Below are 14,765 nucleotides of genomic sequence, written 5' to 3'. Positions count from 1 at the left end.
CGCACGTCCCGACCCTCAAGCCCCGCCTGCTCGCGCCGCACGTCCCGCCCCAAGCCCCGCCTCCTCACGCCGCACGCCCCGCCCCAAACCCCGCCCCCTCACGCCGCAAGCCACGCCTCCTCGAGCCGCGGGCCCCGCCCCCACAGGCCGTCTCCGCCCCGCCCCGCCCCTCCCCACCGCGATGCCCTCTGCCTCAGATCCGCGCTCGCTGACCCGCCGCTGGGCGTCCCTGCGCCGTCCGGAGGAGGCTTGGTGGCTCCGTGTCTACCAGACGTAGGTGGATGCAGTTAGCGCCGGAGGCCGGCCCAGCCCTCCCCCGGCGGCCTTCCCGCCTCCTAGGGTTGCCGGGGTCGCCCGCCGTGCTGCCGCCTTCTCCCCCAGGTTCGCTTGTTTCTGACGGGTCTGCCGCCCTGTCGTCTGGAGGCGCGGCGGCTGCGGCTGAGCCGGGCTCAGTCCCAGGCCGGGCGGGGAGGCGGCGGCGGCCCCTGCTCAGCGCGCCTGGAGTCGCAGAGCGTGGGTTTCCCGCGATCGATCGCCGCAGACCCCGCGGGCTGGACGCAGGCCGCGGAGGGACTTGCTAGGTGCTGGCGGCGGGGGGCGGTGGAGGGAGGGTTGGGCCAGGAGGCCCCCGCCTGGAGCGCCCCACTTGCACTTGACCCCGTGTGCTGCTCTGGTTTGCACAGACCTGTCTCATGGTGGGGAAGTTTATGTCCCAGAGCGGAATTGGACATCTCAAATCCTGGGTTTGGGGTCTGGACTGGACACTTACCAGCTTGTAAGACTTTGGTTAAATTACCTAATGCCTTTGAGCCTCAGTTTTTTCATCTATAAAATGGGGATAATAATGGGATTATAATACGGGTTAAATTAAAATATTTTGTAAAGTATTTCAATTTTGTTTTGTAGATGGGAAAACGCTTCACAAAAAAAATATTGGCTTGGGTATGTTTCTGCTTGTACACTCAAGGACGAAGAGTAACACTTTGCATTTCTTACCCCCTGGCCATGAGAGGCACTCATTGTTTAATGTTGATTTTTGACCTAATAGATCAGAGAAGTTAGTGCTAATAAACCCGTTTCGAAAATAGGTACCTGAAAGCATAGACAAGGGTGGATTGGGATACCTTTAGCCAAAATGGAGAACAAAAAGAGATGGTTCAGGTTTGATTAGAGAGATTTGTTGTTGTTGTTGTTGTTTTTCGGATGGCTTTAAATCGAAGGGCCTGGGGAGACAGCCATGGAACTGTGTTTTTAGACAGTTGGTAATACTTGTCTGTAACTCAGGAAAGATGTCTGGGAGTGGGTGCAATAAAGAAAGGGAAGATTGATCGGTTTGAGGGACATCACACAGACCAGTCACTAATTCTCAGGCGTGGGAGAACGGGACCAATCACCAATTCTCAGCTGTAGGGGTTAGCAGATCTTGAAAGGCAGGAGGAGGTGTAGTTTGGACAAATATCCAACATTACTAGTAGCATTTCTATTTGGGAAAAGCCTATTTTCAAAATGCAAACTACAGAGAGAGCAAGATTTTAATGTTTATAAAAAACGTTGAAAGGTTGAGAAACACTAGTATAGTGTGTAGTTACAGTCCTGGGAGGAAGTGGAATTGCCTCTGGGGAGCTTGTGAAGCAAGAGAAGTAGTGATGAGCAGAGGGTGAGGAAACAGTGAGAGAGGAGAAAGGCCACAGAGTTAGGAAGAGAACTGGGAACAAAACCGCTGTCAAAAGTCACAGAAGCCCAGCCGGTGTGGTTCAGTGGTAGTGTCAACCTATGGTTCCCTTCTGGGTCAGGGCACATGCCCAGGTTGCAGGCTTGATCCCCTGTGGAGGGTATGCGGGAGGCAGCCAATCAATGATTCTCTCATCATTTATGTTTCTATTTCTCTCTCCCTCTCCCTTTCTCTCTGAGGTCAATAAAAAAATATATATATATATATACATATATATATGTATATATATATATATATACACACACACATATCATGTATATTAAAAAGTCACAGAATTGAAAACATTGGGATTATGTAGGCTTCACTAACCATATGGATTTGGGTAATTTTGAGCCTCAATTTTAATTTATGAAAAGGGATGATAAATACTTCTCAGATGCGATGATTAAATGAAACATTCTTATTAATGCAATGCCTGGCACAGAGTGAGAGCACAGTAAGTGCTGTAATTGTGGTAAACTCCGCACCAGCCCCTCTATCCTCAAGAATTCAAAAACTCTTAGACTTGATTCATTCTGGTTGTTTAAGATGTCATTGGTTTCCTTAGTGAGAAATTCATTATATTGATAAGGTAAGTACTGTACTAGGTAACAGTAGGCTTGATGTGGAAACATATTGAGTGTACTTTTGCAAAAAATCTGTCAGTGTAGGTAATTACAATGATAGGAAGGGAAGATTGGGTCTTTGGAAGGTTTGGGGCATATGGGAAGGATTTAAACATGTTTCTATTAAAGAAAATAAAAAAATGAAGCCCATGTTATGTTCTGTTGAAAGATGAATTACCTTCCTTATTTACTATAATGAGGAAGGACAGTAATCTCATTATCCTTATGCTTTTAGGCCAGTGATGGCGAACCTTTTGAGCTCGGCGTGTCAGCATTTTGAAAAACCCTAACTTAACTCTGGTGCTGTGTCACATATAGAAATTTTTTGATCTTTGCAACCATAGTAAAACAAAGATTATATTTTTGATATTTATTTTATATATTTAAATGCCATTTAACAAAGAAAAATCAACCAAAAAAATGAGTTCTCGTGTCACCTCTGACACACGTGTCATAGGTTCGCCATCACTGTTTTAGGCACACCCTTGCCTGCACTGCATGTGATAATGCCAAGCTATGAAAAGCAGAGTCTGTTTTACTAGATAGTGTTAGTAACTTTCTAATCTGTAACCCAAGATTAATTTTTTAAAAAAATTATTATTGGAACTCAAATCTTTTAATAGCCATAGGATGAAGGACTTAGTCCTATATCTGTGTCCTGTAAGTATAGAAACCTGCTCATATGTTGGTAACAGAATAAGGTTTATGTAAAGTATGTGTTGAAATGTGCTTCAGGTAAAAAGTATACATTCAAGAAGAATATTTGTGGTGAGAAGTTTGGTTAAAGAGTTCTATTAAGCAAAGTAGGAGAACATTGAGTAGAATGAACTAATTAAATGAACATTTAGCTGTGACTCAGAAATAATTCATTCAGCATGGGCTCTACTTCTAAATAGTTTAAGGACCTTGGCCAAGTATTACCCTTTCTATGCTATAATTTCTTTATGTATAAATGCAGACAATATCTGCTCACTGTACCTAGCAATTTTCTGTGATTGTCAAATGAGAACTAATTGACTTTTTCAGATGACCTCATACAAACACAATAATAATTTTCTTATTCTAGAATCTAGACAAATGGATATATTTGTTCTTCTGTAATATCATCACTTTCCTATTTTCTTTTGCTTAAGTCTCTCCACCTGGCTGGCAATTGTTCCTCTTTCCTATTTGTAGCAAGCCTAGCTTAGATGCAGCCTTTATTTCCTGCTCCTTTGGGGCCTGTAAAAATTCCTGTTTGGATTAATTTGCCAACTATTGATATACTATCTTCTGTTGCTACTTTTAATATTTAATTTTCACATTTTAGAGTCTCGTTACTCTGGTGAGTTGGAAGGCCCAAGGTTTTTCAGAGGTTTTGCAGGCCAACCATATGAAAGGATAGAGTTGGTTAGTGGCTGTGGCACTGAAGTCCATTGTCTCAGGTGAGCATGGCTGGGAAAGCAGGAAAAATTCAACATGTCAAGTCATTGAACACAACCTAGGGGAAGGGTAAAAATGGAGAATAAGCAACACAGGAAGATTCAAAAATTGAGAGTGGAGCCCTCTGAGGCAGCATAGTGCAAAAGCTGCTGTGGCACCCAAAGTAGCTGTTAAAGATAATGAACTGGGCCCGGCCAGTGGTGGCTCAGTGGTTGCTCATCGACCTGTGAACCAGGAGGTCAAGGTTCAATTCCCAGTCGGGACAAAGGCCCAGGTTGCAAGCTCTATCCCCAGTATGGGGTGTGACTGGTTCAAAGGTTATATATCATATTCTGACCTAGATCGTAAATTCTTTTAGGGTAGGTAGTACAGAATACGTATTTGGCCATGACTGTAAAACAGTTTACTTGCCTATCCCACTTCCTTCTTTCCTTCTGTATTGATTGAGTACCTACAGTGTGCTATGCCAGTGAGAACTCATCATCTAAATTGAAAAAGTTTTCAATATTCTTAATAATTTACATACAATAAAGTGCACCCATTTTAAACATACAGATTGATGAGTTCTAACAAATACGTATATCCATGTAATGACCACCCCATAGAACATTTATGCCCTCTCAGAAGGTTATCAGCCCTTGTTTCAAGCTCCCTTTTCCCACCAGAGATAACCACTCTTCTGATTTCTATTATCATAAGTAGTTTTGCCTGGATTTCAACTTCGTATAAATGTAAACATATAATTTATCTGTTTTAGATCTGAATTATTTTGCATAACAAATTACTTTATGACCCATCCATCTTACTACATGTATCAGTAGTTTGTTCCATTTTATTGCTGAGTAGTATTTCCATTGTGTGAATATACCATAAGTTATCCATTCAGCTGGTGGTAGATATTTGGGTTGTTTCTAGTGTTGGGCTGTTAGGAATAATGTCGATATAAACATTGGTCTTTTGCTCTTTTGTGGAAATATGTTTTTATTTTTCTTGGAATTCCTGGATCATGTGGTTACTGAATGTTTAACATTATGAGAAACTAGTGACGTTTTTAACCTTTCTCTCCAGCAATATATGAGAGTCTCACATCCTAGGCACTCACTGGGTGTGAACTGGCATCTCATGTAGGGTTTTTTTGTTTGTTTTATTTTAGAACACCACATCTTTGTTTTTTATAATATATTGCTAAATTTTTCTCAAATGGTGTTATACCATGAAGTGAAGTTTTATTATAAATCATACATATTAAGTATAAATGTTGCCTTTTTAAAAGCTTAATGCCATACGATTTTGGGGAAAGTTATTGGGGAAAGATGAGACATCTTGCTCAGCTCCCAGCAGATAGATTAAATAAAGGTTAAATTCTTATTTTTACTGTTGGATTAGTCATCATTATATTGCTGTAAAATGTTTATTCTGCTGTCCATTACAATTCATGTGACTTCTTCCACGATCCACTTAAGGGTAGCTTCTTTCAGTCTTTGAAATTTCTTTCTTTACTACAGTTCTATTTTGCCCCACTTCACAGAGTCTTTGCATATATTTTGATCCTGATTTTTGATCAATCAGTGTTATTTTATACTGAGATAATTTGGGAAATTTATATAAGTAATTAATAGACTTATACATTTGTGACATTCTTATTAAAGATTTGGTCCTAAGCAAAACTGTGAATGTTTGATAGAATCAAAATTTGTTTTATTGGTCTTATTGAATTTTATGAACATAGCGTGTGCTTTAAAAACAAGTTTTTAGTAGCTAATACCAAGATATTTACCTTTTCTATTAGATGTAAGAACAGTCAGTGTTGATAGAATGATCAAAGCGAGAACTTAATCTAGATTCTTAAATTTGACACTACTAGTGAGGTAGGTCAGCATTTGTATCAAGTAAATCTAATTAGTTTATTTCTCAGGTAAATCCCACTTGGTCATGGTGTAAATTGTTTTAATATATGGCTGGGTTTGGTTTACTAGTATTTTGTTGAGAATTTCAGCATTTATGTACCTACAGGATATTAGTTTTGTAGTTTTCTTGTGATGTCTTTTTCTGGCTTTGGTATCAGTAATATTAGCTTCATAGAATGAGTTAGGAAGTATTCCCTCTTCTATTAGAAAACTTTGAAAAGAATTGGTATTAATTATTTTTTAAATGTTTGATAGAATTTACCAGTGAAGCCAACTAGTCCTGGATTTTCTTTGTTGGGAGACTTTTTTATTACTAATTAAATCTGTTATAAGTCTATTTTGATTTTCTGTCTCTTCTCAAGTAAGTTTTGGTGGTTTATGTGATTCTTGGCATTTGTCAGTTTCATCTAGATCATATGATGTGTTAATTAACTAGATAGGAGGAATCTTTTCACAGTGTATATGTATATCAAATAACCATGATGTATGCTTTAAATATTTTATATGTCAGTTTTACCTCAAAGCTGAAATAAAAAAAGAATTCATAGTATATTAAGATTGGAAATCAAATTCTATAATGTGATAAAAGTCTCTGTTTAAAAACAAAAAGTCTACAGCAAACAACATCCTAATAGGAAATCTTCGAATTTTTTTTAATTGAGGTATGGAGAAAGTATACTTATTTTCACTACTCTTTTTCTAAAATATGTTTTTATTTATTTCAGAGAGGAAGGGAGAGGGAGAGAGAGAGAGAGAAACATCTATGATGAGAGAGAATCATTGATTGATCAGTTGCTTCCTGCATGCCCCCTATGCAACCCAGGGAATCGAACCTTGATCTTCTGGTTCAGAGGTCAACAATCAATCACTTGGCCCTATCAGCTGAGCTATTTTCACCACTCTTTATCTAATATTGTGTTGGAAATCCTAGCCTCTGCAATAAGAGGATTAAATTAGTCTCATGATGTTTGAGAATGGCAGAAATCAAATATTTGCAGACAATATAAAAAAAACCTCAAGAGACTATTACTCAATAATTAGAAATAATACAAGATTATTTTAGCAAGTTTGGCTGCTAGAACTAAATGGAAGTTAGATCTAAAGGATTGCTTAGATTCAGATCAAATTTCCCCTCTCCCAAATATGCCATAGATGATGCTGGATACTTAATTTCATGTCACAAAATCAATTATTTTGACTCTTAAAATCTAAGATTGGTCAGTATGATCAGGTTATAGAGTTGTTTGTCTTTAAAGTGAAATATATATACTGGGATAATAGAACGTTTTTTGCAAATACTTCCATAACTCTAAGACTAGCATTTCTGGAGTGTTCTTCATATTTCTCAAAGTACTTACCAGAAAGCAGTCAATAAATGTTAATTTGTGTTTTAAAGTTTTGTACATGCTCCTTTTCTTTAGGCTTGTTATCCTTTTCCTGTGTGAAAAGATAAAAAGTTTTGTTTGGTTTTCACTACAGATTTTCAGCTACTGATGTTACAAACAAAATATTGGAGCATAGAGTTGAGGAAAAGACTTAAACCAGGTAGGTACCACAGCAATCTTGAGAAAGAAGAACAAAATTGGAAGAATCATGCTATCTGATATCAAACTATACTACAAGGCCATAGTAATCAAAACAGCATGGTACTAGGCATAAAAACAGACATATAGGTCAATGGAACAAAATAGAGAGCCCAGAAATAAACTATGCCTTTATGGTCAGTTAATATCAGCAAAGGAGGCAAGAACATACAATGTGGTAAAGACAGTCTATTCAATAAATGGTGTTGGAAAAATTGGACAGATATCTGCAAAAAAATGAATTTAGATCACCTTATACCACACACAAGAATAAACTCAAAATGGATTAAAGAATTAAATGGAAGACTTGAAATATAAAAATTCCAGAAAAAAATACAGGGAGTAAAATCTCGGACATTTCTCATAGCAATACTTTTTTCTGATATGCCTCCTGGGGCAAGGGAAATAAAAGGAAAAATAAGCAAATAGGACTACATCAAACTTAAAAGTTTTTGTACAGGAAAGAAAAACATCAACAAAATGAAAAGCAGCCCACTGAATGGGAGAACATATTCACCATTGAAAAATTGGCAGTAACCTTAATATCTAACAATATGAGACTGATTAAATTAATGAAATTAAAAACTTCAAGCATTAAAAATGATAATGTAGATCTATATTTATTGACACTGTCTATATTTCTTAAAGTGTCAAAGTGGTCTACTAAACAACATGAATAGTAGTAACTTATCTTGTTTATTTTATTTTTCAATTACAATTTACATACAATAGTAGTAACCTATTTTTGTTTTAAAAAAGTATGTACACAGATATACAAATATTTAATCATGTTTAATTAATTAAATGTAATCTGCACCTGCAGGTAATATCTACATATACATATAGGGTGGGGCAAAAGTGGGTTTACCATTGTTTGTTTGGAAAATAATAAAACAATAATAATACAAGAATAAACTCTGCTTCATGTAAAAACAACAGTAAATCTACTTTCGCCCCACACTGTATATAATATGTACACACAACATTTGTATATTTACATATGTGTTTGTGTGTACATGACATTTGGAGAGATGACACCTATATTTTGCCAGTTGTTATTTTTGAGTAGCAAGTTTATGTGATTTTTATGCTTTTTTTAATGCTTTTTTTTGTTAACTTTGTTTTTAGAAAGTATATTTTGCTTTTCTCATCAAATTTTTCTAAAATGCTTTTTATGGAGGTTATGTGTTTTTATTTTATGCCTTTGTAACAACTTCTGGTATGCAGTAAAAATCGGGTTATATTTGCTGATAACTCTGCCATATTAAAGTATCTGAGTAGTTCTTAAGAGGCTAAATTCACAGATTCTGAGTCTTGTTGATCGGGTGCTTTCATTCTGTTACATAGAGTCTGTTTTCTTAATGCTTTATTAATTGTCTTGCAAGTGCGATGCTGCTCATGGCTTAGCTGAAGTACTTACCCTTTTTGAAAAATCAGAGAACATGTTCTATTAATGACAGTTGTGTAATGCCTTTGTGTATAGAACTTACACATTTACTTTTGATAGTTGTCACAATGTGCTTTGACATTAATGCTGATTATTGTTTTTATAGTTTTTTAAATTTATAGCAGTGAATTTTGAGGGCATTTTCCATTAAACTTTTATCTTACATCTTGCTTTTCTTTAACAGATTTTTCTTCAATTAGTTAAAAATATGGATCCTGAAGGAGAGAGACCACAGATTTGCAATGTGACACCTTTTCAACAGATTGTTGCCTCTTGTACTGGGGCCATACTGACATCACTAATGGGTAAAATAATGTTACTGATGTAGATTATGTAACTGGGTGAATCAATTCATTTGAGTTTTATTATCTGTGAAATAATGCTAATATTATTATTCATCCTTCATAAATAACAGTATCCCTCCATCAGCATAACATGAAAAGAACCCAGGACAGAATACCAAGAGACTTCAATTTTAGTCCTTGCTTTGTCATTGTCAGGGTGAATGTACTTTGGGATTGTCTCTACTTCTCTTGAGCTTTATTTTTCATCTGTAAATAAGGAGCTTATCTTAGGAGTTTTCTATGGCCCCTATTAGTATTAAAATTTTCTGACTTTTATCCTTTTTTAAAATAGCAAGAAGATGAAATAAAACATCAGCATAATGAATAATACAGAATTTGGACAATTTACAATAGCAATAAATACAAATTGTTTAACTTTTCTTATATTAATGGTGAATTTCTTAAATTTCTCTGGACCACATTTTTCTGTGGGGTTTTATTGTTTGTTTTTTCATTTATAGTCAATTTCTTGTAGACACAGCCAAATGACATAGTTAGGCGACAGTTTAACATAATGATTTTAACTTGGCTGGTTTATTTCAATAACATAACAGATAACTAGAACAAACATAAACTAATTGCTTTAGGATGGTAATATGTTACTTCAGGTCAGAATGTTAGAGTTGTAAAGGCCTTAGAGATCATTGTCAGATGAGGGAAAGTTTTCTTTGGTACCATTATTTGGCATTTTTTCTGCTTGGGCCAAGTAGAGCATGCAAGTTAAAACCATTCTCCTTTTCTGTGCTGTTCCGAAATGGAATAACACAACCTATTGGTAAAGATGCTGTATGACTAGTTTACTCAAATTTACATTAACTATAGTTTTCATTTGATACAAGTAAATTTAATAGATTAGGAAGACTAGTATTGTTTGATTATTGATTACTTATACAGTTATTCTCCATATTTAAATAGACTTTTGGACTAGTCTTTTAGTTTTAATGTTAATGGAATTATAGTTGCAGAAAAAATTTTAAGTGACATTTTAATATTTGTAGCAGAAGTAATTACATCATCTTCTCATTGATCCTCTTCAACAAAATTCAAGGGTAAAAATTAGAACGTTACATTCAAAATCACTTTAAGATAAATAATCTTACCCATTATATAGTCATGAGGAAAAGTATGGTTCAATACACAAGTTGGGGCAAAACTAGGCTTATAGTTGTTTATATAGAAAAAATACAATAATTAATAAAAAATAATATATATTCACAACTGTAAACCTACTTTTGCCCCATCCTGTATTTTGTGTTCTTTGGACAAACATTTCTAAATTTACATCTGTCTCTTGTTAATTGAAACTTACATATCTTCATAGTGACACCCCTGGATGTTGTTAAAATTCGACTGCAAGCCCAAAGCAACCAATTTTACAAAGGTATGTACTAGTTATGTACTGGAAGTTTACGTTAGATTTTTAAGTGTTACTGCATTCATTTTTGTTTGAATGTTAATCTTTTTTTGTCGATTAAAAAAATGTACCATAATGCAGAAGCAGGTTTTCATCACCTAATTGTACATGATGAGATCTAGGCAGAAAACAAATGTATATATAACACTTTTTATAAACCTATACTAATTAGGTAAGAGGATGATTTTTATTTGAGATATATTTGACAAATAACACTGTATTAGTTTTAGGTATGCAACATAATGATTTAATATATATGTATACATGGCAAAATGATCACCACAGTAAGTTTAGTTATCCATTACTTCACAAATTTGCTTTTCTTGTTAGGAGAACTTTAAAAATCTACTCTCTCAGCAGCATTCAGATATACATTAGATTTCATAATATATTTTTGTCTGCATTTCCCTTTCATACCACAGAGTTTTCTTGTCAAATAGAGAAGACATATACTCATATTCTCATATCAAAACAAGTTTTCATCCTTTATCTTTTGTCTCCATCCCCCCACATAACCAAAAAAAAAATATTTATTTCTGTTTGCATTTGCTTACTGCAGTTCTGAAAACGTAAAATTTGCTCACTTTTTTAACCACTGTGAATTTAGATCTCAATGCTGTGTCATTAAGCAAATCAAATTATGTATATTTCATCCCAAAAGGTAAGGACAAGATTGTATATTTTCTTACAATTTTCTAGTCCCCTCATTGTAATTTCAGTTTTTTCATCAATAAAAATAATACAGTTGTATGACATAATTGTTGACTGTTGTAATCTTCTTTGTTAGGAAAATGTTTTGTATATAATAATGGACTTATGGATCATCTCTGTATCTGTGAAGAGGAAGGCAACAAAGCATGGTATAAGAAGCCAGGATATTTCCGGGGAACATTAGTAAGGAGATTATATTATGTATAATCACAGTGTTATTTTCTATTTTTATATTTAATCTTGTGAGTGAAAGATCTTTCAAATTACAAGACAGTAAAATTTTATCATATACTTAGCAAATTTATCCACAGATAAAAAGTGGATATTGAAGCAGGAAAGGGAAAGTACTTCTTTGCTTTTAACACTTTAACTTTCTTTTCATGCTTTTAAAAAAACACACACACAAAAAAAACCACGTTTTGTTAATCCTCACTGGAGGATATTTTTGATTCTTTGATTCTTTTCAGAGAGTGTGGAAGAAGGGGGAGAGACAGAGAGAGAGAGAAACAACAATGTGAGAGAGACACATCAGTTGGTTGCCTCCTGCAGAGGAGAGACTGGGAATCAAGCCTGCAGCCTGAGGTATGTGCCCTTGACTGGAATTGAACCCATGACCCTTCAGTCCACATGCTGTTGCTCTAACACTGAGCCTACCCAGCCAGGGCTGTTCATGCTTTTTTATGTAGAACAAAAGGGGGGAGTGTATATTTTTTAAAATTAAAAAATATTCTTTATTTTGAGATCATTATAGATCGTACACAATTTTAAGAAAAATATAGATGGATTCCAAGTACCCTTTTTCCAGTTTCCTCTAATAGTAACATCTTACAAAACAAGTATAATACCACAACCAGGATATTGGCATTGATACAGTTAAGATACAGAACAATTCCATCCCCACTGGATCCTTCTTTTGCCCTTTTATAGTCATACCCATTTGTGCTTTCACCTGCTCTGAACTCCTGGCAACCACTAGTCTGTTCTCCATTTATATAATTTTGTAATTTCAACAATATTATTATTATTTTTTTAAATATATTTTATTCATTTTTTACAGAGAAGAAGGAAGAGGGACAGAGAGTTAGAAACATCGATGAGAGAGATCGATCAGCTGCCTCCTGCACGCCCCCCACTGAGGATGTGCCCGCAACCAAGGTACATGCCCTTGACCGGAATCGAACCCGGGACCCTTGAGTCCGCAGGCCGACGCTCTATCCACTGAGCCAAACCGGTTCGGCTCAACAATATTATTTAAATAGGCTCATAACATATATAATATTTTGGGATTGGCACTTTTCACTTAGCATAATTATGTAGAGATTCATTCACATTGTTGCATGTTTCAGTAGTTTGTTCCTTTTTATACTATTCCTTGATATAGATATTGAGTTGTTTCCAATTTTTAGCTATTTTGAATAAAGCTGCTACATACATTTCATTCACAGATTTTGTTGTGAAAGTAAATATAAAAAACTACTCATTGTTTTTCTCTGTGAACACTTCATTCTGAAGAACTTCTTTCAACATTCTTTATTAAAGCTATTTTGTCAGAGTATTTCAGTTTTTGTTCATCTAAAATGTACTTATTGAGCATTTTTTCAAGCGTATTTTTGCTGCATATAGAATTTTGGCTTAACTTTTTTCCTGTACCCATTCTCTCTTCTTTCATCTATGACTTGAAATAAGGTTGTTATACTACTTTATAGGTTTACAGTTGTTCATGTGGAAAATAATACAATAATGAATAAATAGCAATATAAGAATAAACTCTGTGTTTTGCATACTCACCACTGTAAATATACTTTGCCTATCCTGTATTTCCCTTCAGGTTTAAATCCATTGACTTGCTCTTTGCTGTTTCTTTCTGCTGTGAAGCCCACTTAGTAGATTTTTCACTTTAGATGTAGAGTTTTCATTTGGCTGTTTTTTTATAGTAACTTTTTTTGAAATTCCAAATTTGTTCATTCATTATGCATACATCATGTTTAAATTCTTGAACATGTTTATAATAGCTGCCAATTGTTTCATCTGAATCACGCTTGTTGGTTTCTACTCAGGACTTTTTTTTGAGTATGAGCACATTTTCTTGTTTCTTTTTGTTTACTGAATTTTGATTGGATAATGGATATTGCGAATGATTATTATAAAAACTCTGGATTCTTTTATATACTTCTGAAGAGTTAGTTTTGTTCTAGAAGGCAGTTAAACTTTGGCTGGATTCAAACTTAAACTCGTGCTTCCCTCTGGTGGACTGTAGGACCCTGTGGTCTTCCTCTGGGATTGCATAAAAGTTAGTAGAGAGCCAAGTTTTGTAGCTGCTACTGCATGCACATTGGGGGCTTATGCCTATGGTAGTGGCTTCCTTTCCAGGATTTGCCCGTAGCTGTCTAATTATTCTTCCAGCCTGGACTCTGTACTTGCCATCTCAACCAGCTAACTTTGCTGTGGATATTTTGCCACTTCCATAGGCAAAAAAAAGCTGCAGATTTGCAAATCTCACTCATTGCACTTTGTCCTTTAACAGCAGATTTCCCTTTAGTTTTTGCCTGGTTTTGGTTCCTCTCCAGAGATTTGAAATATTGGATTTAAATGATATTTTCTCAGATTTCATAATTGGCAAGCAGAATTAATCTGACAAATTCTCTGCCATTATTCCACTTTCTTTTTATAATAATTTTTGAAAAACTTGGTTTCTTAGAGCTAATTAGAACAATCCAAAGCTGAGTAATACAGACTTATTCTGTAAGCTGAAAGTATCATCCAGAATCCTTTACTTGTGTTTGAAAGTTAAGGACAATTCCTTAGGGGGAAAAAAAAAAGATTGGCCATACATACATCTGAAAAACTTGTATTTTAGAAATAAACACTTGAGAGAATCAAATTACCAATTATTATTATAAACTTTTTGTATGTCAGGTTCAGGAATATATTTTGACTACTTTTCTCTATTATGATTTTAGGATGCATTTTTGAAAATCATTCGAAATGAGGGCATTAAATCTCTGTGGAGTGGCCTTCCCCCCACCTTGTAAGTTGAAATTTAATATTTTCTTTTACTAAATGATAGTGTTGTTTTGCATTACAGCATGATTTAAAAAACTGTGCATTTTTAATACTAGAACTTTTTCATATTTTAAAACATTGTGTTGTGAGTCCCACAACCACCAACACATTTATGATTTGCTGGAAGGACTCAAAGGACCTAATGAAGGTTATACTCCCGACTATGGTTTAGTAAAGGAAAAAGACACAAAAGAAGTTGACCAGGCAATCGGCTCCAAAGTCCTCCCTCACGACATTGCACAGGATGTGCTTTTTCTTTTTTTTCTTTTCTATTTTTTTTTTGTTTTGAGGGGGGAAGTATGATTTGTGTGCTCATTCTTTCAGCATTGAACTACAGCAGCCTGTGTAAGGCGTTTCCTAGGGCTTTTACTGGTTGATCACACAGGCATATTCTGTGTTTTTGAACAACTCTGATTACCAAAACTTCAGATCCCTAAAAGGAAAGCAGATGTTTACCAAAAATCATATCATTTATATAAATCAATCCAGACAAGTTGAAATAGTGCTCCAGGTATACAGAAAAACCTTATAATGGGG

At 35.5% G+C, this 14,765-nt stretch overlaps 1 protein-coding gene across 4 annotated transcripts in view; it reads left to right on the top strand.

Moving 5' to 3' along the window:
* The first annotated feature begins 185 nt into the window (after window positions 1–185).
* Window positions 186–14,765, top strand: part of SLC25A40 (solute carrier family 25 member 40) — a 31,021-nt gene continuing 16,441 nt past the window's right edge. The window contains exons 1-7 of one of the 4 annotated variants that reach the window (XM_070424182.1): window positions 237–381; window positions 3,647–3,761; window positions 7,146–7,211; window positions 8,881–9,001; window positions 10,362–10,421; window positions 11,242–11,348; window positions 14,126–14,193. In XM_070424182.1, coding sequence (XP_070280283.1) covers window positions 8,905–9,001; window positions 10,362–10,421; window positions 11,242–11,348; window positions 14,126–14,193 — 332 coding nt within the window. In that variant the 5' untranslated portion in view covers window positions 237–381; window positions 3,647–3,761; window positions 7,146–7,211; window positions 8,881–8,904. Of the gene's footprint in view, window positions 382–3,646; window positions 3,762–7,145; window positions 7,212–8,880; window positions 9,002–10,361; window positions 10,422–11,241; window positions 11,349–14,125; window positions 14,194–14,765 lie in introns of all 4 variants that reach the window. The other 3 variants (XM_070424184.1, XM_070424185.1, XM_070424181.1) reach the window with 3 other exon arrangements.

The sequence above is a fragment of the Myotis yumanensis genome, unplaced genomic scaffold (genome assembly GCF_028538775.1).
Source record: "Myotis yumanensis isolate MYYU_CA2020_CCGP unplaced genomic scaffold, mMyoYum1.0.hap1 SCAF_9, whole genome shotgun sequence".
Lineage (NCBI taxonomy): Eukaryota > Metazoa > Chordata > Mammalia > Chiroptera > Vespertilionidae > Myotis > Myotis yumanensis.
Note: the sequence above shows the minus strand (reverse complement) of the source record. Positions and strands in the feature narration are given on the sequence as shown.